We start from the raw sequence: 22,866 nt of genomic DNA, 5'->3' as shown, positions 1-22,866 counted from the left end.
CTAATATAGGGCTGGGACAACGGTTCAGAAGTTAAGAAATTACTAATTGAAGATGGTCATAGAATATTTACAGTACATTACAGGTTCTTTGGCTCATAATGTTGTGCCGACAATGCAACCTAGAGAAGGAATTTCTTCAGTCAGAGAGTTATACTAGGATTGACTGGTAGGTTGTAGGCAATTGAAGCTAAAAAAAAAATCAATTCTTATCTGAAGCAACAAACAATCTGCTGGAGGAACACAGTTTCTTATCTGTTCTTATTTAACGGTGGAGAAGTGCAGGATCAGGTCACGCTCGCGTTACTTTGCTGTAGGCGCTATACCAATGTACATTACTGTTGAACGCGAGAGGAGGCAGGCATTATGGTTCACGTGACGTAGGGGCTTCCCTCCGGGCTGACGTCACGGCGCCGTGTTGCAAGGTTCTAGAACGCGGTGTAGCAATTTTCTTGTGTCTAAATATTTGGTGGTGTTTGGAACTGGAGCCGGAGCCGGAGCGGCCGGGCCCGGGACTGGGAGGTCGCGGGAGGGACTCCCATGCCCTCGCCCGGCTTTCCTCCTGCTTGCCAGTCATGTCATCGGCCGGAGCGGGCAATGGAGGCAGCAAAGCCGGCAAGCACACGGCTCCTTCCCCGGCCCCGAGCGGCCTGTCGGCGGTCGCCGCTGCAGCTGCGGCCGCCGCTTCTCCTTCTGCCGCCGCTGTTACCGGCGCCGTGGGCGGCTGTGGAACGCCGGCGATCCTCGGAGCTGGGGTCTCCTCTCCCCCTCCGCCTCTGCACCCTCACCAGGCGGCGGTGGCCGCTGCAGCAGCCGCCGCTGCCGCCGCCGCTCAGGAGCTGACCTCGCTCTTCGAGTGCCCTGTCTGCTTCGACTACGTGCTGCCGCCTATTCTGCAATGTCAAGCCGGCCATCTGGTGTGCAACACCTGTCGGCAAAAACTGACTTGTTGCCCCACCTGCCGAGGCTCCCTCACCCCCAGCATAAGAAATCTGGCAATGGAGAAAGTGGCTTCGGCCGTACTCTTCCCATGTAAGGTAAGGAGCTTCTTTCCATATCGGCTGCGGTGACATTCCCCTCTTTGTGTCTTCCTCTCCGGGGGGTGGGGGTGGGGGGGGAGGCATATTGGTGTGCGTCCTTTCAGAAAGCCCTGACCATTAAAGTACTTTTGAATTGAAAACAAAACAGTCTTCTACAGACATCGGTGAGTGGCTATTGGTTATGTGATTTCAAATTTGATCTATTTACTCCATTAGTCTAAAATAATATTCTAGGGCGTTTACACTTGCCCGAGGCCCCGGTCTGATTTTTTTAGGAAGCTCTCATCTCACGCTAGAGAGGCAGCCTGTTCTACACAGTGAGGGATGGGAACTTGGAACCTTTTGACTGGAGGGGGAGGTGCCTGAACAGAGGTGTAAACGTGGTCTCTCGTTGTACCAATGACTGTGCTTCCTATGTCATCGATAAAATACCTGGAGTTAGTGACAAGATGCTAAGTAGCAGGTGTAAAGTCTTGTATTCCTGTGAGCTGGAGGTGAGAGTAAACGCTTTTGCTCTTGGATGCTTTCGGCTCTGATTCGGCACGAGGTCTGTTAAGAAAAGCCTTTGCCGTGTTCCTTGGATACTCTAGGTATAGATCCTTGCTTAATCGGTTTGTCTTCCCTAAGGATGTTGAGTGTGTTATTCTGGAGAACATTGAAACCCATCAAATATTGAAAGGCCTGGATAGGAGTGGATGTGGGGCGGATGTTTTCTAAAGTGGGGGGGAGTCTTGGACCAGAGGGCACAGGCTCGGAATAAGAGGAAATTCCTTTAGAACAGAGATGAGAAGGAGGGGCCTGAATCTGCCTGGCGGCTGATAGGTTCTTGATTAGTTAGTGTCAAAGGTGGCGGGGAGAATGGGGTTGAGAAGAATAATAAATAACAGCCGCGATCAAATGGCAGAGCAGGCTTGATGGGCCAAATGGTCTAATTCTGCTCTGTTGTATGGTCTGTGGTGATGTGCAGCTGATAATCTTGGGCCAAGTTAATGGAGAGGGTGTGTTAATATCAGGATGGAGGGAGCGAGGGAAGGGTTAACCACCAGTCAGTAAGGTGAAGAGGAGGGAAGTTTTTTTTGTAATGTTTTCTTAAATGTCATCGTGGAAAGCCACCTGTAGTTCTGTTTGTCTGTAAACTATGCAGAGTGAGAAGTACGTCAGCAATGGGTGGCAAATGGAACTTTTGATCTTAGACTGGGGGTGTTCCTGTTTCAGGCCCACAGAGATGCAGTGGGCAGAGCGTCATTACAATCGGGCTGTCAGTTAGAAGTCTGCTTTTAAAGTGATATTCTTCAAACAAATATGAACCATCCGCTGCAATATAATTTAGAATTACAGAGGATTTATTGCAGGAGTTTGTCATTTAGAATAGTGCTTTGCAAACTCTTGCCCCTTCTCCTTGCCTGCCCATCATTTCCCTATCCTTCCCTTTGTCCTGCAGTCCACTCTCCTCTCCTATCAGATTCCTGCTTCAGCTCTTACTACTTCCACCTATCACCCCTTCATCCACCCCTACCCTCCCCTAGCCACCTACCTTCCCCCTTGCCTGGATTCACCCATCGCTTGCCAGCTGTTGGCACTTTCTTGGTGAAGGGTCTCGGCCTGAAATGCCAACTGTTTATTTCTCTGCATTGACGTGGCCTGACACGCTGAGTTCCTCCAGTATTTTATTGTCTTTTAGAAATTCTGTCTGTCTTTTTGCTAGATTTGTCCTTTTGTTTTTTTAAGATTTGGAAATCAAATGTAAATGGCAGCCCTCTACCAGGTGCCGGGTGGCAGGATGGAGATGTGTTCCCATCAGAGGAGGTGTGAGATGCTCCTTCCCTCCACTAGCCTGCAGGTCACCCTTGACAAAGGTGTAGCACCTACTTGCCCCCGATCAGGGTCGCGTGAAGCCATGGTAGCAGGTGATGGAGGGTTGTATGCGCAGCTGGTGCATATCACATGTGACGCCAGGCAGACAATCTCTGAAGAGTATTGATAATGGCTGGGGTCACGCATCTTGTAAAGACACCGTATTTGAACACTGTTTGGGAGTTGCTAATAGCATGGCTTGGAATAATTGATTCACAGTTAAATGATCTCTGTGAAGGTGGTGGAAGATATTTTTGTAAGAAAGGTGCTCCAACACCATTCTCAAGAGAGATGGGTGCAGCGGTATTGCAGACCCCTGGTAGTAGTGGCAGAGGAGATCTAATGGTGGCGCTCCATGCGGTCTCTTGTGGCTCCAGGTGACCAAAGCAAATGTGGCATTTCCACAGTGACTTCTTCAAGCTCAGAGCACTTCAGCACCAGCTCAGTACTTTTCGAAGTGACGTGTACGGTGTATAAACACAAGGGAATCTGCAAATGCTGGCAATTCAGAGCATCAAGAACAGGGGTTCCCAACCTATTTTATGCCATGGATCCCTTCTGTTAACTGAGGGCTCTGTGGACCCAAGGTGGGCTACGTGGGAGGGAACTGTTAGACTGATCTTAGAGTCGGATTAAAAGTCAGCACGACGATATCGAGAGCCAAAGTCTAACGCACACAAAAATGCTGGAGGAACTTGGACAGCATTAAAGGAGGGGAAAAATAGTGGGTGCTTTGGGCCGAGACCTTCATCAGGACTGCAAAGGAAGGGGGGAGAGGGGAAGAAGATGGCAGGTATTAGGTGAAACCAGGTGAGGGGGAAGGTAGGTGTGTCTTCCTCCTTCCCACCCCCCCCCCCCCCCCAAAACCTTTCTTTTTCCATTCCCTATTTTGCATGGAGGTTGGTGACCAGTGGAGTGTCTCCGGCATCTGTTCTTAGGACCCTTACTCTTTGTGATTTTTATAAATGACCTGGATGAGGAAGTGGAGGGATGGGTTAGTAAGTTTGCTGATGACACAAAGGTTGGAGGTGTTGTGGATAGTGTGGAGGGCTGTCAGAGGTTACAGCGGGTCATTGATAGGATGCAAAACTGGGCTGAGAAGTGGCAGATGGAGTTCAACCCAGAGAAGTGTGAGGTGGTTTATTTTGGTAGGTCAAATATGATGGCAGAATATAGTATTAATGGTAAGACTCTTGGCAGTGTGGAGGATCAGAGGGATCTTGGGGTCCGAGTCCATAGGACACTCAAAGCAGCTGTGCAGGTTGCCCCAGTGGTTAAGAAGGCGTACAGTGTATTGGCCTTCATCGATCGCGGAATTGAATTTAGGAGCTGAGAGGTACTGTTGCAGCTATATAGGACCCTGGTCAGATCCCACTTGGAGTATTGTGCTCAGTTCTGGTCGCCTCACTAAAGGAAGAATGTGGAAACCGTAGAAAGGGTGCAGAGGAGATTTACAAGGATGTTGCCTGGATTGGGGAGCATGCCTTATGAGAATAGGTTGAGTGAGCTTGGCCTTTTCTCCTTGGAGTGATGGAGGAGGAGAGGTGACCTGATAGAGGTGTACAAGATGATGAGAGGAATTGATCGTGTGGATAGTCAGAGGCTTTTTCCCAGGGCTGAAGTGACTAGCACAAGAGGGCAGAGTTTTAAGGTGCTTGGAAGAAGGTACAGAGGAGATGTCAGGAGTAAGTTTTTATGCAGAGAGTGGTGAGTGTGTGGAATGAGCTGCCAGCGACAGTGGTGGAGGTGGATACGATAGGGTCTTTTAAGAGACTCCTGGATAGGTAGGTACATGGAGCTTAGAAAAATAGAGGGCTATGGGTAACTCTAGGTAATTTCTAAGGTAAGGACATGTTCAGCACAGCTTTGAAGGCCAAAGGGCCTGTATTGTGCTGTAGGGTTTCCATGTTTCTATTCTGGTTCCCCTATCCCTTATCACCTACCTGCTTCTTACTTCATGCCCCACCCAACTCACCCCTCAGCTGGTCTCTCCTGTTAACTGCCAGCTTGTATTCTGTCCTCGCCACGCCCTCAGTTTCTGCTGGCTTAGTCTAGTTTCTACCCTCTTCCTTTCCAGTCCTGATGAATTGTTTATTTATAGTTGTGTGCAAGAGAGCAATAAGTTGCCACTAGCCAGGATGATACTCAGTTCCCCAATCTGAGAGAAGCAGTGCACGATAGTAACGATGGCTTTTCTCAGCTTCGAGTATAAGAACTGACCTTGGCAAGCAGGATTAAGGAAAGTCCTTTCCATAATCGCACTTGCATGCTGGGCCCACTGAGGGTCCTCTAAAATGATAACACTGAGGAAGTTAAAGTTGCTGACCATTTCCACCTCTGATCCTACACTGAGGACTGGCTCATGGACCTCTGGTTTCCCCTGCCCTAAGTCAATTATCAGCTCCTTGGTCTCGCCGACATTGTGTCATCACTCAGCCAGATTTTCAGTCTCCCTCCTATATGCTGATTTATCACCTCCTCTGATTTGGCCTACGACAGTGGTGTCGTCAACAAGCTTGAATATGGCATTGGAGCTGTTCTGAGCCACACGGTCATAAGTGTTAAGCAGGGGGCAGAGAACTCAGCTTTGTGGTGCACCAGTGCTGATGGAGATTGGGGAGGAGACGTTGTTGCCAGTCGGAACTGACTGGGGTCTGCAAGTGAGGAAATCGGGGATCCATTTGCACAAGGGAGTATTGAGGCCGAGGTCTTAAACTTAGTTTTGAGAGGAGGATACCGGGCTATAGTCAATACAGAGCACCCTGATAGATATATATATATATATAGCTTGATCTTTGCTGTCCAGATATTCCAGGGGTGAGTGAAGAGCCAATGAGATTGTATGCTGATGCAGGTACACAGATAAGAGAAAGACAGCCCAGTGTTCAGATTTCCTGAAGTGCAGTTTGGGCATGGAACAGTAGTCCTCCATAGTTAGTGTGACCAAGGTGGGCAATGTTCCTGTGGTTGGAAAAACTTTACTGTGCTGTACAACTCTGTGGGACTAGAGGATTGGCAAGGATATCAACAAATTAGCTTTACAAATTTTGCTCACTTGCTAAATGGCCAGTTGTCTGCAAAGTACACTTGGCTCACTGTTGTGAATTTGAAAACGGTGTTGGAGATGGGAATATTTGCCGGAATATACAGAATACAGAGAGCAAAGGGGATGGGACTGATTGGCCAGCACCTAAAGAACAAATATGGACACTGAGGGGCCAAATAATCCTGTCTGTCCTGTATAATTCTGTAGTTCCGGAAAGCGGGGGTCATATAACCAACTGAGACACCCTATGGCAGGCATTCCCAACTTTTTTTTTATGCCATGAGCTACTACCATTAACCGAGGGGTCGGTGGTTGGGACCTGCGGTGTGTTTTGTCTGTGAACCTTCTGAGCTGACACCACAATGTCCAGCCCAATTCTGAATCCACAGCAATGATCCAGGTGTGTCAGGCTCTATTATCTCAGTTACATCATATCTAGTGTTGTCTTTCCTGATATGGGTTGTTTATTTCTGTTTACTAAATCTCACTACTTGTATGTTCACAGCTGTTCTTGATTACTGGTTATCGTGTTATTAAACAACAGCCTTTGACACCAGGTCTGAATTTATTTGTTGTTTTTGCATTTCATTTAGTGAAGTACTTGTTCAAAGTCATAGAAATTTCTATCAATATTTGAATCTGCCCTTCGCTGAGAAGTGCTGACTTTGTACACCGGCTCCTTGCGTACTGTAATGCGTGGGCGAAGAATAAAACGGTCTTCAACTGCAGCTACGCTGGGACTCTCGCTCAAGGAAATGGGGAAAATCTTGAGCGAGGGCCGAATGCCTAGTCGTCAAGGTCTGTGGTCATCACCTCTGGAAATTTGACCAAAAAAAGAGGATTGTTCAATTGAAATATAAAAGTTCATTGTAAAATGTTTTGCAGCCTCCTAATGTTGTGTGTGTTCGTTGAGGCATTCAAAGTATCCAAGTATTCCTACGTTGCATGGAAAATGCTTTCACTTGAAAATGCACACTCTGTAACTTTTTAAACCTGCTTTGGCAAGCAGAGATAATCGTAGGATTTTGATGAGGTCAGTGAGTTTCATTTAAAGTGGTATCAAGTTTCAGACCCGTATCCCACCGTCCTCATGGTTGGGGGGGTGGGGGGGGGGGAAGCAACATAGAGGAGGGAGTTTGAAAACTTGGCTGTGATGCCACAACCACCTCTTACTCAATGTAAGCAAGACCAAGGAGCTGATTATTGACTCGGAGGTGAAAACCAGTGGTCTATGAGCCAATGCTCATTGGGGTTCAGAGATGAAGTGGGTGAGCAATTTTAAATTCCTCTGTTATCATTTCAGAGGATCTGTCCTGGCCTCGGCATGTAAATACAATTATGATGAAAGCATGGAAGTGTCTCTACTTCCTTAGAAGTTTGCAAAGATTTGGCATGACTTCTCAAACTTTGGCAAACTTCTACAATGTGCGGTGGAGACTATATTGACCAGTTGCATCACAGCCTGTTATGGAAACAGCAATGAACTTGAATGAAAAATCATACAAAAAAATACTGGTTGCAGCCAATGTTCCCTCTAATTTGTAATGATCAGTGTGCACAAAAACCTTGTGCGGTGCCATTTTTTTGCTCAGTGACAAGTGTGCACTGAAAAATTCTCTTCAATAAAAGCAGTATAAATAAGCCAGTTGTAAAATCTGCAGACAAATCATCGCAAACGCCACGTTGTCAACACCGTCCTCATCAGAAAACAAAAAAGGAAATGTGATTGTGTAAGATCGTGAAATATGCTTAACATGCCAGTGAAATGGAGGGTGACAACCTTTTCTGCGCAGTTTAAATTTGTTTGTGTGCTCGTAGCAAAAGATGTGTGCACGTGCACACCTTAGAGGGAACATTGGATGTAGCCCAGTGCATCACGGGTAAAGCCCTTCCCACCATTGAACACATCTACATGGAATGTTGTCGCAGGAAAGCAGCATCCATCATCAGTGACCACGACCACCCAGGACATGCTGTCTTCTCACTGCTGCCATCAGGAAGAAGGTAGAGAAGCCTTGGGGTTCATACCACCGGGTTTAGGAACAGTTGTTACCCCTCAACCATCAGGCTCTTGAACCGAAAGAGATAGCTTCACTTGCCCCAACACGGAGCTCTTCCCACAACCCATGGACTACCTTTCAAGGACTCTTCATCTCATGTTCTCTATTTATTGCTTATTTATTATTATTTTCTCTCTTGTATTTGCATTGTGTTGTCCTTTGCGCATTGGTTGTCTGCTCTGTGGGTGCGGTCATTCAGTGTGTTTCTTCTACTTAGTATGTTCACATGAAAATATAAACTTATATAAAATTTACTTTGAGCTTTGATTTGTTCCATGGTGTATTCAGCTACACCCACAGAGACTTGCATTTATATAGAGCCTTTCTCAGTCTTCTAGTATAAATGTACTGTAATTGTAAAGCTATTCACAAACAAGAGAAAATCTGCAGATGGTGGAAATCCAAGCAACACACACAAAATGCTGGAGGAACTCAGCAGGCCAGGCAGCATCTGTGGAAAAGAGTGAACAGTCAATGTTTTGGGCCGAGACCCTTCTTTGGGACTTCAACGTATTATCAATCATGATTCAAGCTTGTCTTTCGCGTGTACGTTGAAAGGTGTGAAATGCGTGTTGACTGGATAGTCAGATGTTTTTCCAGGGTCGAAGTGGCTAATATGAGGGGATATAAATTTTAAGTTGATTGGAGAAAAGTATAGAGGGGATGTCAGAGGTAAATTTTTTAATCAGGGAGTGGTTGGCGTGAGGAATGTGCAATCAGTAGTGGTGATAGAGGCAGATACATTAGGAACATTTAAGAAAATCTTAGGCAAATGGAGGGGTTAGATTGTCATGAAGCAAGTTAAAATGTCGGCAAGGCTAACAGGTTCAGGGAATCTTGATTTTTTTTTTCTGTCTGTTTCCCTTCCATGTATTTGTCCCATTTTCTTCTGGAAATTCCTATGGAATCTGCCTCAGCTAGCACATTCCATAATGTAATGTGCAAAATATTTTTACCTTGTGTTAGTTCTTCGCTATCATCGTCAAATGTGTACCTGACCTCTTTCTGCTGAAGAGTTTCATTTACACCTTAGATTCTGAGTGCAATTTTAATTGAAATTCCTCTTAACCGTTGAAAATGAAATTGATTCTGCGTGTCTGTCCATGTGGAACAGCCTGTTGACTTTTGCCTCCATTTGCAGTAAATCCTGATTGAGCGTGTTTCTGGACCCCATTCCAGTGGTACCTTTTTGTACAGAAATGGGAACTGGAGGATATGGGTCACTTGGGGAGATGGAGTACTGCAGCAGAAAAACAGGCCCTTCAGCCCATCTGGTCCATAGCGATCCGAACTTCTGTCTAGTTCCATCTACCTGCAACCAGACCATATCCCTCTCATCCATGTACCTATCCAGCACCAACTGAACCCACATCTACTTCCGCTTCCAATTGATTAATTTTTATTTGGGAATGCTCCATCGTAACAGGACCTTCCAGACTAATGAGCTCAATTATACCCATGTGAACGATTAACCTAATAGGTTTGTCTTTGGGCTGTGAGGAAACCGGAGAAACCCCACGAGGAGAACACAAACTCCAAAGAAACTGCGGCAGAAATTGAACTGGGGTCACTGGTGCTGTAATAATGTTTCAAAGTACATTTATAATCAAAGAATGCATAACTTGTACAACCTTGAGGTTTGGCTGCCTACAGGCAGCTACAAAGCAAGAAACCCAAAAACACAATTTTAACAAAGACCAACACCTCATGCTGTTTAGATATTTGCAATAATGAGCAAGTGTAGCTAATAATGTGCCCCGAGTCTGTGTCATCTACAAACCTTGTGCTGTTAATCTTAGTACAGAGTTACAGAGGCTTAATAATTGCATGCTCTTCTTGACTGTCTTCCTTTAAAACTGGTGGCGTAGCTCCTTTTAAAGCTCACATTCCACCTCTGATAACAATTGGGATATTGTGTTGCTTGTTGTACCACAACACTGGTTCGTCAGGAGCACTACAGTGCAGAAACAGGCCTTTTGAATAACTTGACTGTGCCAGCCAGGTTTCCTGCCTGGTTTCCTCCACCAGTACCAGAGCATAGTCACAGAAACATAGAAAACCGAAAGCACAAACAGGCCCTTCAGCCCACAAGGTTGTGCCGAACATCTATTTACTTTAGAAGTTACCTTGGGTTACCTGTAGCCCTCTATTTTTCCAGTCGTCCTTACCCCTTCAATACAGTTCAAAAAGTTCAAGTTCATTACCAAAGTACATATAGCATCTAACTTTGAAAATCATGTACCTGCCAAAACTTCTATACGATATTGCTATGTCGCCTGTATCAATCACTTCTGCTGGCAGCTCTTTCTACACTCTCATCACACTCTGAAGTTCCCACTCAGACTCTTCATTAATATTACACCTTTCACCCTAAACCTATGACCTCTAGATCTAGTCTCACTCATCCTGGGGGGGGGAAGAAAGCCTGCTTGCATTCACCTTATCTGTTGAAACCCATCATAACCTTGTATACCTCCATATGATCTCTCCTAATTCTCCAGGGAATAAAGTCCTAACCTGTTCAACATTTTCCTATACCCTCCAGTCGCAGCAACATCCTTGTAAATTTTCTATGCACTCTTTCAATATTTCCTGGAGATAATTGACCTCAACGGCACACAGTGGTCTAAATATAGTCACGCCAAAGTCTGATAGAACTTCAACACAACATCCCAACTCCTGTACTCGTTACTGTGATATATGAAGACCAATGTGCCAATAGCTCTCTTTGTGACATTGTCTAACTGTGATATCACTTTCAAGGAATTAGTATACCCAGGTCCCACACCTCAATGCCCTACCGTTCACTGTGTATACTGTGCCAATAATAAACCAATTCCAGTTTCAATTGTATTGTAACCAATGTCCCTGTTTATACATTCATTGACCACCTTATTACATACACCTGTACACCTTGTTAATACAAATATTTAATCAGCCAATCATGTGGCAACATCTCGATTCACAAAAGTATGCAGATGTGGTCAGGAGGTTCAGTTGTTGTTCAGACCCAACATCAAAACGGGGGAAAAAATGTGAGCTGTGACTTTGACTATGGAATGATTGTTGGTGCCAGATGGGGTGGTTTGAGTATTTCAGAAACTGTCGATCTCCTGGGATTTTGGTGCACAACAATCGCTGAAGTTTTATAGAGAATGGTGCGAGATACAAAAAACGCATCCAGTGAGCAGCAGTTCTGTAAGTGAATACAACTCTCATGAAAGGTCAGGGGAGGTTGGTTAGACTGATTCAAGCTGACAAGAAGGCAACGGTAACTCAAATAACCATGAGTTCCAACAGTGGAGTGCAGAAGAGCATCTCTAAAAGCACAACACATCGAACCTTGAAATGAATGAGCTACAGCAGCAGAAGATCACGAACGTACACTATGACCACTTTATTAGGTACAGGAGGTAGCCACTGAGTGCATATCCTTAATGCATCTATTAAACCTCACAGACCATCAAGCATCCTTGTATGTGGCGAACTCCAAATGTCAGGTCTGTACTCACTGCCCATTGTCTGCTGGGGCAGTGGTTTTAAACCATGATAGTTTTTAACTCCCTACCACAGCCTCAAGAAATCATGATCCAGGGTGGCTCGATTTGGGCTATTGGACCTGAGGTAATTGCATCTCACGTGATGCTTGTTCTGCATGGAATTTCCTTCCTTATACGTAAAACAGTACAGGCCCTTCAGCCCACAATGTTGTGCTGATCCTTTAATCTGTTCCAAGATGAATCTAGCACTTCTCTCCTGTAGAGCCCTCATTTTTTCTTTCTATCTGCTTATCTACGTCTCTTAAATGCCCCTAATGCATCTGCCTCTACCACCAACCCTGACAGCGCGTTCCACTCACTCAGCACTGTTTAAACAAAAAACTTACCTCTTAATCCTTTCCCCGCCCCCCCCCCCCACCATAAACTTTCATTCAATCACTGTAAAGTAATGCTGTCTCATTTTAACCATTTCCATCCTGGGGAAACTAAGGTGCTGGCTCTTATACATTGGTCTACAATGGTGATGCTAACTGTTCAAGTCGCTATCTTGTGGGGTAATGTTGCTGCTCTATAAAACTCAGGTTGGATCACACTTGAAATACTGTGTTCAGTTTTTGTCGCCTCAGTGTAGGAAAGATGTAGAAGTTTTAGAGGGAGTGCAGAGGAGATTTATCAGGATGCTGCCTGGATTGGAGAGCATGTCTTATGAGGATAGGTTAAGCAAGCTAGGGTTTTTCTCTTTGGAGTGAAGGAGGATGAGAGGTGACTTGACAGATGACAGTGCTGAAACCGGAGAGGGTTCAGAGGAGGTTCATGAGAATGATTCTGGAAATGAAAGGGACATCGTATGAGGAGCATTTGATGACTGGGCCGCTACTCACTGGAACTCAGAAGAATGAGGCGAGACCTCATGGAAACGTATCGAATGTTGAAAGGCCTCAAAAGAGTGGATGTGGAGAGAATGTTTTCTATGGTGGGGGAGTCTAAGACCAGAGCACACAGCCTCAGGATAGAAGAACATCCATTTAGAATGGAGATGAGGAGGAATTTCTTTAGCCAGAGAGTGGTAAATCTGTGGAATTCTTTGTCACAGGCAGCTGTGGAGGCCAAGTTATATATGTTTAAGGCAGAGGTTGATAGGTTCATGATTAGTCAGGTCATGGAGGGATACCAGGGGAAGGCAGGAGATTGGGGGTGAGAGGGAAAATTAGTTCAGCCGTGATGAAAGAGCTGAGCAGACTCAAGGGGCCAAATGGCCTGATCCTGCTCCTTTCTCTAATGATCTTGTGTTTTTACGGACTTGAGGACCCGAGTTATGGGGAAAAGGCAGACTAGGTTAGGACCTTACTCCCTGGAATGCAGGGGAATGAGGGAGAGATGTGCAAAATTATGATATGTAGAGATTGGATGAATGAATGCAGGCTTTTTCCCTCCGGTTGCTATGTTACAGAACACTCTGGCCCACCTCTACACTGCCTTGGACTTGTCTTTCACTGTCTGCTTCTGTTTTTGTACTAAAATCTTTTGTGATCTTTATTTTCATTATTTCATGTGATTTATTTATAATTGATATCGTGTTGTTCTTGCCTGTGACTCTGCTGCAAGAAAGCTTTAGTGCAGTGCTCAACGTCGTAGGCTGAAGGGTCTGTCCTGTGCTGTACTGTTCTGTGCTCTTCTGTGACAATCAGCTTGATTTGAATGTTACTGCAAGGCCATTCCATTCCCACGTCTATCGGTCTGGAGGCAGGAGGTGCACACCGTCCAAGATCATCACAGTGAGCAATGAATGACAACAGGGTCTCAGACAATATGAGGAGCTCAAACCCCAAAACCCGCCAAAAAAAGTCTTTAGTTGTTGCTCACTACTTAATTTTTACTTGAATGTTTACTAAAACAAAAATCTGAAAACACGTAACACATTGCACTGTTTCGATGTATGTGTGGTGATGAATCTGCAAATAAAATCTAAGTGACCTAAGTGATCTAAATAAAAGTACAGCAACACGAGTGAATCTGCAGATGCCGGAAATAAATAAAAACACAAAATGCTGGCAGAACTCAGCAGGCCAGACAGCGTCTATGGGGAGGTGCTGTCCTGATGAAGGGTTTCGGCCCGAAACGTCGTCACTACCTCCTCCCATAGATGCTGTCTGGCCTGCTGAGTTCTGCCAGCATTTTGTGTTTTTATTTACTAAAGTATAGCCTTTGTTTTTGCATCACCAAGACCCCGACAATCCCTCTCCAATCACTAGGATTTCAAATTCTGTTCTGGGTTTACTGTGGTGATGGATTCCTAGCCACCGTTCTCCCCTCAACTCTGAGAATGGGCTGGATTCCCCATGCTTCCCAGCCACAGTGAACAGATGAATTTACTTTGAACTTTGAGCTCCGGGCTTCGATTTGGCCTGCTGCGTTTGTCAGCGTAAATACTGGTAGTTCCATTTTGAAATGGAGTGATTAGGCAAGCATGCAGTAAAAGCAGAGTGATTTTTGTTTTGGTGGGTAACTGATATTTTTTGGTATAACTTAAAATATGTATCTGAGAGGTTTTAAACTATTTAGGATAATTTGCAAAACTGTCCCAGAGGCAGCAAGGGAAGTTCATGGTGTTTAAGAGGAGTTTGGGCATGTACGTGAACTGGCGGTGAATGGAGGGATATAGAGCATGTATAGGCAGATGGAATTGGTTTTGATTGGCATCCTGGTTGGCCAAAGGACCAGTTCACCAGCTGCACTCCTCGGGTACCTCAATTGCTCCTACCTGCCCAAACCTGCTATGCACCTTTTTTTTTCTTAACCAGGGCCTCAATATCTCTCAGGCAAAGGTTCCCTAAACCTGTTATCCAGGCCTTTTATTCTGACAGAAACATACAAACTCTGTGACTCACAACATTTCACTTTTGAAAGCCTCTCACTTACCAAGTGCATCTTTGCCAGACAACAACCTGACCCACTCACACTTGCCAGAATACCATCAAAGCTGGACTTTCTGCAATTTAGAATCTTAACTCTAGGACCAGACCTATCCTTTTCCATAATTACCCTGTGAAAGTAATGGCATTATGATCACAAGATGTTCCCCTACACAAATTTTGTCACCTGCCCTGCCTTGTTCCCTGATAGCAGATCAAGTATTGCGCACTCTCTTTTTGGGACTTCTATGTAATGATTAAGGAAACTTTCCTGAACACATTTGACAAATTCTTTCCCATCCAGTCCTCTATCAAACTCACTCTGTCACATCTAAAACAACTGAACCCTGGAACACTGAGCAGCCAGTCCTGCGCATCCTGCAACCAAGTCTCACTAATGGCTACAATATCATAATTCCACGTCGTGATCCATGCCCCAAGCTCATCTGCCTTTTCTACAATACTTCTTCCATTGAAACATACACAGTTCAGAACGTTAGTCCCATCGTGCTCAAACTTTTGATCCCTAACTGTATGTAGGCTTAACATCTTTATCCACGACCTCTCCACTATCTGTTCTGGCGCTCTTGTTCCCATCCCCCTGAAACTCAAGTTTAAACTCCACCTTGCAGCATTAAACAAACCTTCCCACCAGGATATTAGTCTCCCTCCGGTTCAGGTACAAACCATCCCTTCACTACAGGTCCCACATTCTCTGGAAGAGAGCCCAATGATCCAGAAATCTGAAGCCCTCCCTACTGCACCATTTCATTGGCCATGTTTTAAACTGTATGATCTTCCTATTTCTGGCTTCACTAACACATGGCAGTCCTGAGATCACAACCTTGGAGGTCCTGTCCTTCAACTTAGCACCTTCCCGAACTCATTTTGCAGAACCTCGTCACCCCTCCTACCTACGTCAGTGGTACCCAAGTGGATCACGATCTCTGGCTGCTCGCCCTCCCGTTCAATCTGTGGACAGTCTGAGCTGTCCCTGACCCTGGCACCCATGAGACATCGTACCATCCAGTAACCTCTTTCTCATTCACAGAATCTCAGTTCTGTTCCCCTAACCAATGAATCACCTATCGCTACAGCTTGTCTCTTCTCCCCCCACAGTACCCTTCGCTTCTGAGCCACAGAGCCAGACTTAGTGCCAGAGACCTGACCGTTGTGGCTCTCCTCTGCTAGGTAATTCCCTGCTCCTCCCCAACAGTATCCAGAGCGGTATACCAGTTGTTGCGGGGAACGGCCACAGCGATACTCTGCAGTGCCTGCCAATTCCCTTTCTCCCTCTCGATAATCACCCAGTTATCTGTGTCCTGCACTGTGATGGTCACCCAGTCACCTGTGTCCTTCCTCCTTCTGTGTCCGGTCAATCAATCCCTCAGCCTTCCAAATGATCTGAAGATCATACAGCTCCAGTTCCAACTCCTTAACACAGTCTGTTAGAAGCTGCAGCTGAACGTACTTCTTGTTGGTGTGGGCATCTAGGACACTGGAGGCCTCCCTGCCTTCCCACATCCTGCAAGAGCATCGATCCAGTACCCTGTCTGGCAACCCAACTGCTCTGAATTTGCAATAAGAAAGGAATACGGAATATGTAATGGAAAAAAAGAATTAACAACGGCCTAAGCCTCTCTTCAGGAAAGCCTTGATGAGCCAAACCTCAACTTTCCACTCCAACGCTGCCCCACTCACACATTGGCTGCTCCACTTAAACATAACTGGCTTTTATTGGTCCTGCCAAGTGCCTGATGTACGAACCAATGTCTCCTCAGAAACTGTGGTGTGCAGATTGTGCCAACTGTCCCCACTCACTTCTTTTAAACTCTCTCCCTCCCTTGATCCAATCTGATGTCTCCTCGGGGACTGTGACACACAAAATGTTTGTGTTTAAGTGTTTGATTATGTTTTAGTAATGAGCTATATTTAGTTCATTCGAACTCCTGCAGCATTTGACGAGCAGGAACTTAGTGTGAAGGAACTTGGTGTTGTGATGTTATGAAGAAGAAAATCCAAAACTATTTTCAGGTGGCAGATTCAGGAAAGGCCATCTTGAATAGAATGAAACTGGGTAAACTTTTGATAGCTCTGGTCCTGTACTCACTGAAGTTCAGAAGAAATGGTGGGGGGGGGGGTGGAAATGCAGATCCCATTGAAGCTTATTGAATATATAGAGTGGATGTGGAGAGGATGCTTCCTAAAGTAGGGGAGCACATGACCAGAGAGCACAGCCTCAGAATTTAGATGAGGAGGAACTTCTTTAGCTAGAGTGTAGTAAATCTGTGGAATTCATTGCCTCAGACAGCTGTGGAGGCCAAGTTATTGGGTGCATTTAAAGCAGGAGTTAATAGGTTCTTGATTAGTCAGGGTGTCAAAGGTATGGGGAGAAGGCAGGAGGATGGGGTTGAGAGGGATAGTAATTCAGCCATGATGGAATGGTGGTGCAGGCTTGATGGGCCGAATGGCCTAATTCTGCTCCTATGGCTTGTGGTCTAAACTGTGGAGGCCAACCGGAGGTTTGATACATTCTTGATTTGTAAAGGCGTCAAAAGTTATAGGGAGAAGGCAGAGAATGAGATTCAGAGGGAAAATAATTGCCCACAATGGAATGGAAGACCAGACTTGATGGGCTGAATGGTCTAATTCTGCTCGTGTGGTCTAAGCTGGGCATCTGTGTAATGGTGTTGTAGGGACGAGTTGTTATTTAGCATGTAGCAAAAAAACTGTGTGTGTGTCTGAGATGCACTGCTCATTAGTGAATGGAGTGATGACATGAGACAGTATGAAAATAGCACAGAGCCTGGGATGCAACAGCTAAAAGAAACATGACAAAATACGTACAAAGAGCTCCAAATAAAAATGAAGAGAAATAGACACTGATTATCAAGGCCAATGCGTGGAACACTGGATGTGCTACATTGGTGCTGGAATATGTAGCAATACTTGTGAGGTGCCCCCAGCACCTCCATGTTTGCGTTGTTAATGCAAACAACACATTTCACTGTGTGTTTTGACGTACTTTCTTTTGCCCATTATGCTGGGCAGCAATGAAGGTCCTCCATCTCTGGCTGTGTTCAGGACTTGCTTCATCGTGTCTGTATCTTTCTCTTGGTTTACTGCCCGTCACACAAATCCTGGGTGGAGACTGGGGAATACCGTCGCACTGAGATGTAGGATTCTCCATTGCTGTTTACCTAACAATTTTGTTTGACCAGTCAGGGTTGTTAGCCCTGAGCTGAACCCCCGAACCTGGAGGACCGGTGGACCTCTCTTCGTTTGCCCATTACACCATGTTTGCGTTCAGGGCAGCAACAAAGGTCCTCCATCTCTGGTGGTTTTCATCATTGCAGCAATAGCTTCCTCTCGGTTTACTGTCAGTCACACAGGTGCCATGTGGAGACTCGGGAATACCATTGCTCTTTCTGTAACAGGTTTGCTTGACTAGTCAGAGTTGTTAGTCTTGAGATGAACTCCTGAACCTGGATGTCTCTTAGTCTGGCCTACACCCTTTGACCTGTTTGGTGTGGTGTGCCTACCAAGCTCCAAAGCATGAAGCCCTGACTCTAGCCAACAGAGCATTCCAGGTCACTGAGGGACACACTCCTCCAAACCACATCAAGGTTGTGGTCCACTTGGAAGTTTTGATATACACAAGATAAATAAATCTGAATTCTGGGCAGTTAGGAGTAAAACTGGCTGCTTAAAAACTGGGAGGGTTGAGAGTCTAAATGATTGTAAGAAAATGGTAGACATGTTGGATAACTGCTTTGGTTAAGCTTTAGCAGCACAGGAAGATAACCCAAGGAACCAACTACAGAAACTCATCTGAATGAACAGTGATGAAGAAACTCGTAATACTGAAGATCAAGGACCAACTTTATTCCCCGTATACATTTACATTTTTTAGGTATTTGCTGGTCAGGGTGCAATGTACAACAAAAAACAACCACATTCAACAATTGTAAGAATAAAGAAATTATATATTTTTAAAAAAGGGAGTCATAGGAATCTCAAGGCTCGCACTGCTAGCTTCCAGAACAGTTATTACCCCTCAACTATCAGTTGGAGATAACTTCACTTGCCCCATCATTGAAATGTTCCCACAACCTATGGACTCACTTTCAAGGACTCTTCATCTCATGTTCTTGATTTTTCTTGCTTATTTATTTTTTTTGATTTTTTTCTCTTTCTTTTTGTATTTGCAATTTGTTGTCTTCTGCACTCTGGTTGAATGCCCAAGTTGGGGGAGGGGGTCTTCAATTGATTCTGCTACAGTTATTATTCTATAGTAGATGTATTGAATATGCTCACAAGAAAATGAATCTCAGGATTGTATATGACATATATGTACTTTAATAATAAATTTACTTTGAGCTTTAAAGTTAGAGGTTACAGTCCAGATATGGAAAAAATGTGCATAAATACATAAATACCAGCATGTATTTACAATGTAAACAGCATTATAAAAAGTCCTTTAAAGTGTTTACAGTGCAGTGACAGGGGTAATAGATAGAGGGGGATGGGGTGGAGTCAAGCTAAAATGGTTGATCAGATTAACTGCCTGGGGGAGGAAACTTTTAAGATGGCATGAAGTTTTTTTTTTGTTCGTTTTAAGAGCCCCACAGTGCTTTCCAGAAGGGAGCTTTTGGAAAAAGGCAGTTTGCTGGATGGGTAGTGTCTGAAATGACTTTTCCTGCCCGCTTCTTTACCCTGAACACATACAAATCCTGCAGTGGTGGTGCTCTGAAGCCAATGATTTGACAGTTAGCTGCAGTTTCCATACATTGTAAGTGGATGCTTCAGACAGAATTGCTGATGTGAGGATGAGCTCTGTGATGGCAGTGCAGAATAAGCCTTTTTGTTAAAGGAGGAGATATGGTTCTTCCATTTGAGGTCCTGCTAAATAATGATCCCAGGAACTTAAATATTGAAACGGTGTTATCTGTAGAATTGTTGATGATGAGTGGCTCCCAGCATCTGGCCTGGCAAGCAAGAATTCTAGGTTTCAGTGAGATTGTCTAAGCACCAGAGAAGACAAACCAAATCTACTCCATCTCTCCTCCTTTCTAGCTCCTGGTTGCCACTTATTTCAAACCTGTGACCCTTGGACATCAAAATCTAGAAAATGATCTCTTCTGATAGAGTAGATTCAGGTCCTCAGAGAATTTTGTGTTTCAATCTGGTTCTCTTTGCGAATGCAGGCCAAGTCTGCCTTCACAGATGCTGTCTGAAAGGTTTAGTTCCTCCAACTTGTTTTTCCCCTGCAGTTTGCTTAATCCTCTTCTTGTTCTAAGATGAAGCCACCCTCGGGGTGGAGAAGTAACACCTTATATTCCGTCTGGGTACCTCTAGCTTGATGGTTTGAATATTGATTTCTTCTGCCAGTGAATAAAATCCACCCCCCCCCCCCCACACCCATTCCCATCTTCTTCTGTTCACCACTTTGACCTTTTACTACTTCTCACCCGCCTATTACTTCCCCTGGTCTCCAACAAGAGGAGGCCATGGATCAGGGAAGGGAATCGGAATTAAAATGTTGGCCACCGGGAAGTCCCACTTGTGGCAGATGGAGCGGAGATGCTCGATGAAGCGGTCCCCCAATTTATTGACGGATCTCACCAGTGTAGAGGAGGCTGCATCGGACACAACAGACGACCCCAGCAGGTCGCGGCGGCTGGAGTGTTGCCTCGCCCGGAAGGACTGTTTGTGTCCCTAAATGGAGAGGAGGGAGGAGATGTATGGGCAGGTGTAGGACTTGGGCTGCTGAAAATAGTGAGGTAACGTTCAGGAGTTGGTTCATTGTCCATTCATAAATGTGATGGCGAGGTGAAGAAGATGCTCCTAAAGCACTGAGTATCAGATATGGTCTCTTTGAATCCTCTTCCAGTTAAGATTAACACAGCAAGGTTTGTTTGAACAACAAAATCTTTCAGATTCTCACTATTCAAACACTCCATTTCTATTTCTTCAACCATTGTATCTATTGTCCTCAAAGCTGCCACATTCAGTATCCAAACATGCAGGATATCGGACCTGTGGGATACACTGATCAACCCTCTTCTTGTTACTTGTTTACTGTGCATGTTCATTCCCCTTAGATTACTCTTGTTCTACCTTCCCTATCTTGTGTTCTTTGAATTCTTTAAGCCCTCGGGCTTATTTCTCCTTTTGGGAAAATTAAGCTTTTCCCTTTCATCTTGCAGTAGCTTTTTCCCACAAGCCCTGTTGGATCACTTTTCCTCAAGGGATTTGTATTCGTCATTAATTATGTTAATTAAAGTACCTCAAAATCAAAGTAACTTTATTGTCAAAGTACATATATATCACCAAATTCAACACTGAGATTCATTTTCTTGCAGGCATTTACAGGAAAATAATAAATGCAATAGAACTTAAGAAGAACTTGGAGTACCGTGTCCAGTTCTGGTCGCCTCACTATAGGAAGGATGTGGAAGCATTGGAAAGGGTACAGAGGAGATTTACCAGGATACTGTCTGGTTTAGAGAGTATGCATTATGATCAGAGATTAAGGGAGTTAGGGCTTTACTCTTTGAAGAGAAGGAGGATGAGAGAAGACATGATAGAGGTGTACAAGATATTAAGAGGAATAGACAGAGTGGACAGCCAGCGCCTCTTCCCCAGGGCACCACTGCTCAGTACAAAAGGACATGGCTTTAAGGTAAGGGGAGGGAAGTTCAAGGGGGATATTAGAGGAAGGTTTTTTACTCCGAGAGTGGTTGGTGCGTGGAATGCACTGCCTCAGTCAGTGGTGGAGGCAGATACGCTAGTGAAATTTAAGAGACTACTAGACAGGTATATGGATGAATTTAAGGTGGGGGGGGGGTTATATGGGAGGCAGGGTTTGAGGGTCGGCACAACATTGTGGGCCAAAGGGCCTGTAATGTGCTGTACTATTCTATGTTCTATGTTGTAAGAACTACAAAGATTGACAAGCAACCGATGTGCAAAAGAAGAGAAATAGTGCAAATAAGACCATTTTTTTAAAAAACTGGTGCAGAATTAAGCCATTTGGCCCATCGAGTCTGCTCTGCCATTCCATCATGCATGATTTATTATTCTTCTCAACCCCATTCTCCTGTCCTCCTGGAACCTTTTATACCCTTACTTATCAAGTATTTATCAACCTCCGCTTTCAATGTACCCAGTGACTCGGTCTCCACAGCCTTCTGTGGCATGAATTCCACTGATTCACCAACCACTGGCTAAAAAAAATTCCTCCACACCTCTGTTCTAAAGGGACGTCCCTGTATTATGAGGCTAGTCCTAGACTCGTCCACTATTCAAAACATCTACCCCACATCCACTTATCTAGGCCTTTTTGTATTCAATAGGTTTCAATGAGATTCCCCCTCAATCTTCTAAACTCCAGCGGGTACAGGCCCAGAGCCATCAAACACACTTCATACGATAATCTTTTAGTTCCCAGAATCATTCTCGTGAACGTCCTGTCCTCTGCAATGCCAGCAAATCCTTTCTTGGATAAGGGGCCCAAACTGCTTCAAGTGCATTCTGACCAATGCCTTGTAAAGCCTCAGCATTACAAGCTTGCTTTTGTATTCCAGTCCTCTCAAAATGAATGCTCACATTGAATTTGCCTTCCTCACCACTGACTCGATCTGCAAATTAACCTTTAGGGAATCCTGCACAAGGACTCCCAGGTCCCTTTGCACCTCTGATTTTTGAATTTTCTTTCTATTTAGAAATGGTCTATGCCTTTATTCCTTCTATCAAAGTGCCTGACCGTACAATTCTCAACACTGTATTCTATCTGCTGCTTCTTTCCCCATTCTCCTAATCTGTCTCAGTCCTTCTGCAGGCTCCCTGCTTCCTCAGCACTACCTGCCCCTCCACCTTTCATAATTAAAAAAGAAAAGTAAATAATTAATCTTGAGAACATGAGTTGCAGAGCCTAATTGTTCCTGAACATGGCGGTGTGGGGCCTAAGGCTCCTGCAACACCTGCTCGAAGGTGGCAATGAGAAGAGAGAATGGCCTGGATGCTGGATGCTTCTTTCTTGTCTCAGCACTCCTTGTAGATGAACTTTATTCTGCATTCTTTATTTCTTCAGTGTATTTATGCATGACGTAATCTGTCTGGATAGCATAAAAACTAAAGTTCTTCCACTGTCTTTGTACATTGACTATAATAAGACCAATCGTTTGTTATGTGCAGTGTCGTATGATGTGGGTGATCATGGTCTTCCCATGATTGTTCTTGGCAAATTTGCCTACAGAAGTGGTCTGCTATTGCCTGCTTCTGGGAAATGTCTTTACAAGACGGGTGTCCTCAATACTCTTCAGAGATTGTCTGCCTGGCATCAGTGGTCGCATAACCAGAGCTTGTGATCTGCACCGGCTGCTCATGTGACCATCCACCACCTGCCCCCATGGCTTTGTGTGACCCTGATCCGGGGGTGGGGGAGGGGTAAGC

The 22,866-nt window shown here is 44.9% G+C and overlaps 1 protein-coding gene across 1 annotated transcript in view; it reads left to right on the top strand.

Moving 5' to 3' along the window:
- Positions 1-395: 395 nt before the first annotated feature.
- Positions 396-22,866, top strand: part of LOC140725743 (E3 ubiquitin-protein ligase SIAH1-like) — a 33,751-nt gene continuing 11,280 nt past the window's right edge. Inside the window, exon 1 of the mRNA XM_073041598.1 lies at positions 396-1,034. Within this exon, the coding sequence (XP_072897699.1) occupies positions 573-1,034 (462 nt within the window). The 5' untranslated portion in view covers positions 396-572. The remainder of the gene's footprint in view (positions 1,035-22,866) is intronic.

This window comes from Hemitrygon akajei, chromosome 3, assembly GCF_048418815.1.
Source record: "Hemitrygon akajei chromosome 3, sHemAka1.3, whole genome shotgun sequence".
NCBI lineage: Eukaryota > Metazoa > Chordata > Chondrichthyes > Myliobatiformes > Dasyatidae > Hemitrygon > Hemitrygon akajei.
The sequence above is the reverse complement of the archived record's forward strand: the minus strand, read 5'-3'. Positions and strand labels throughout refer to the sequence as shown.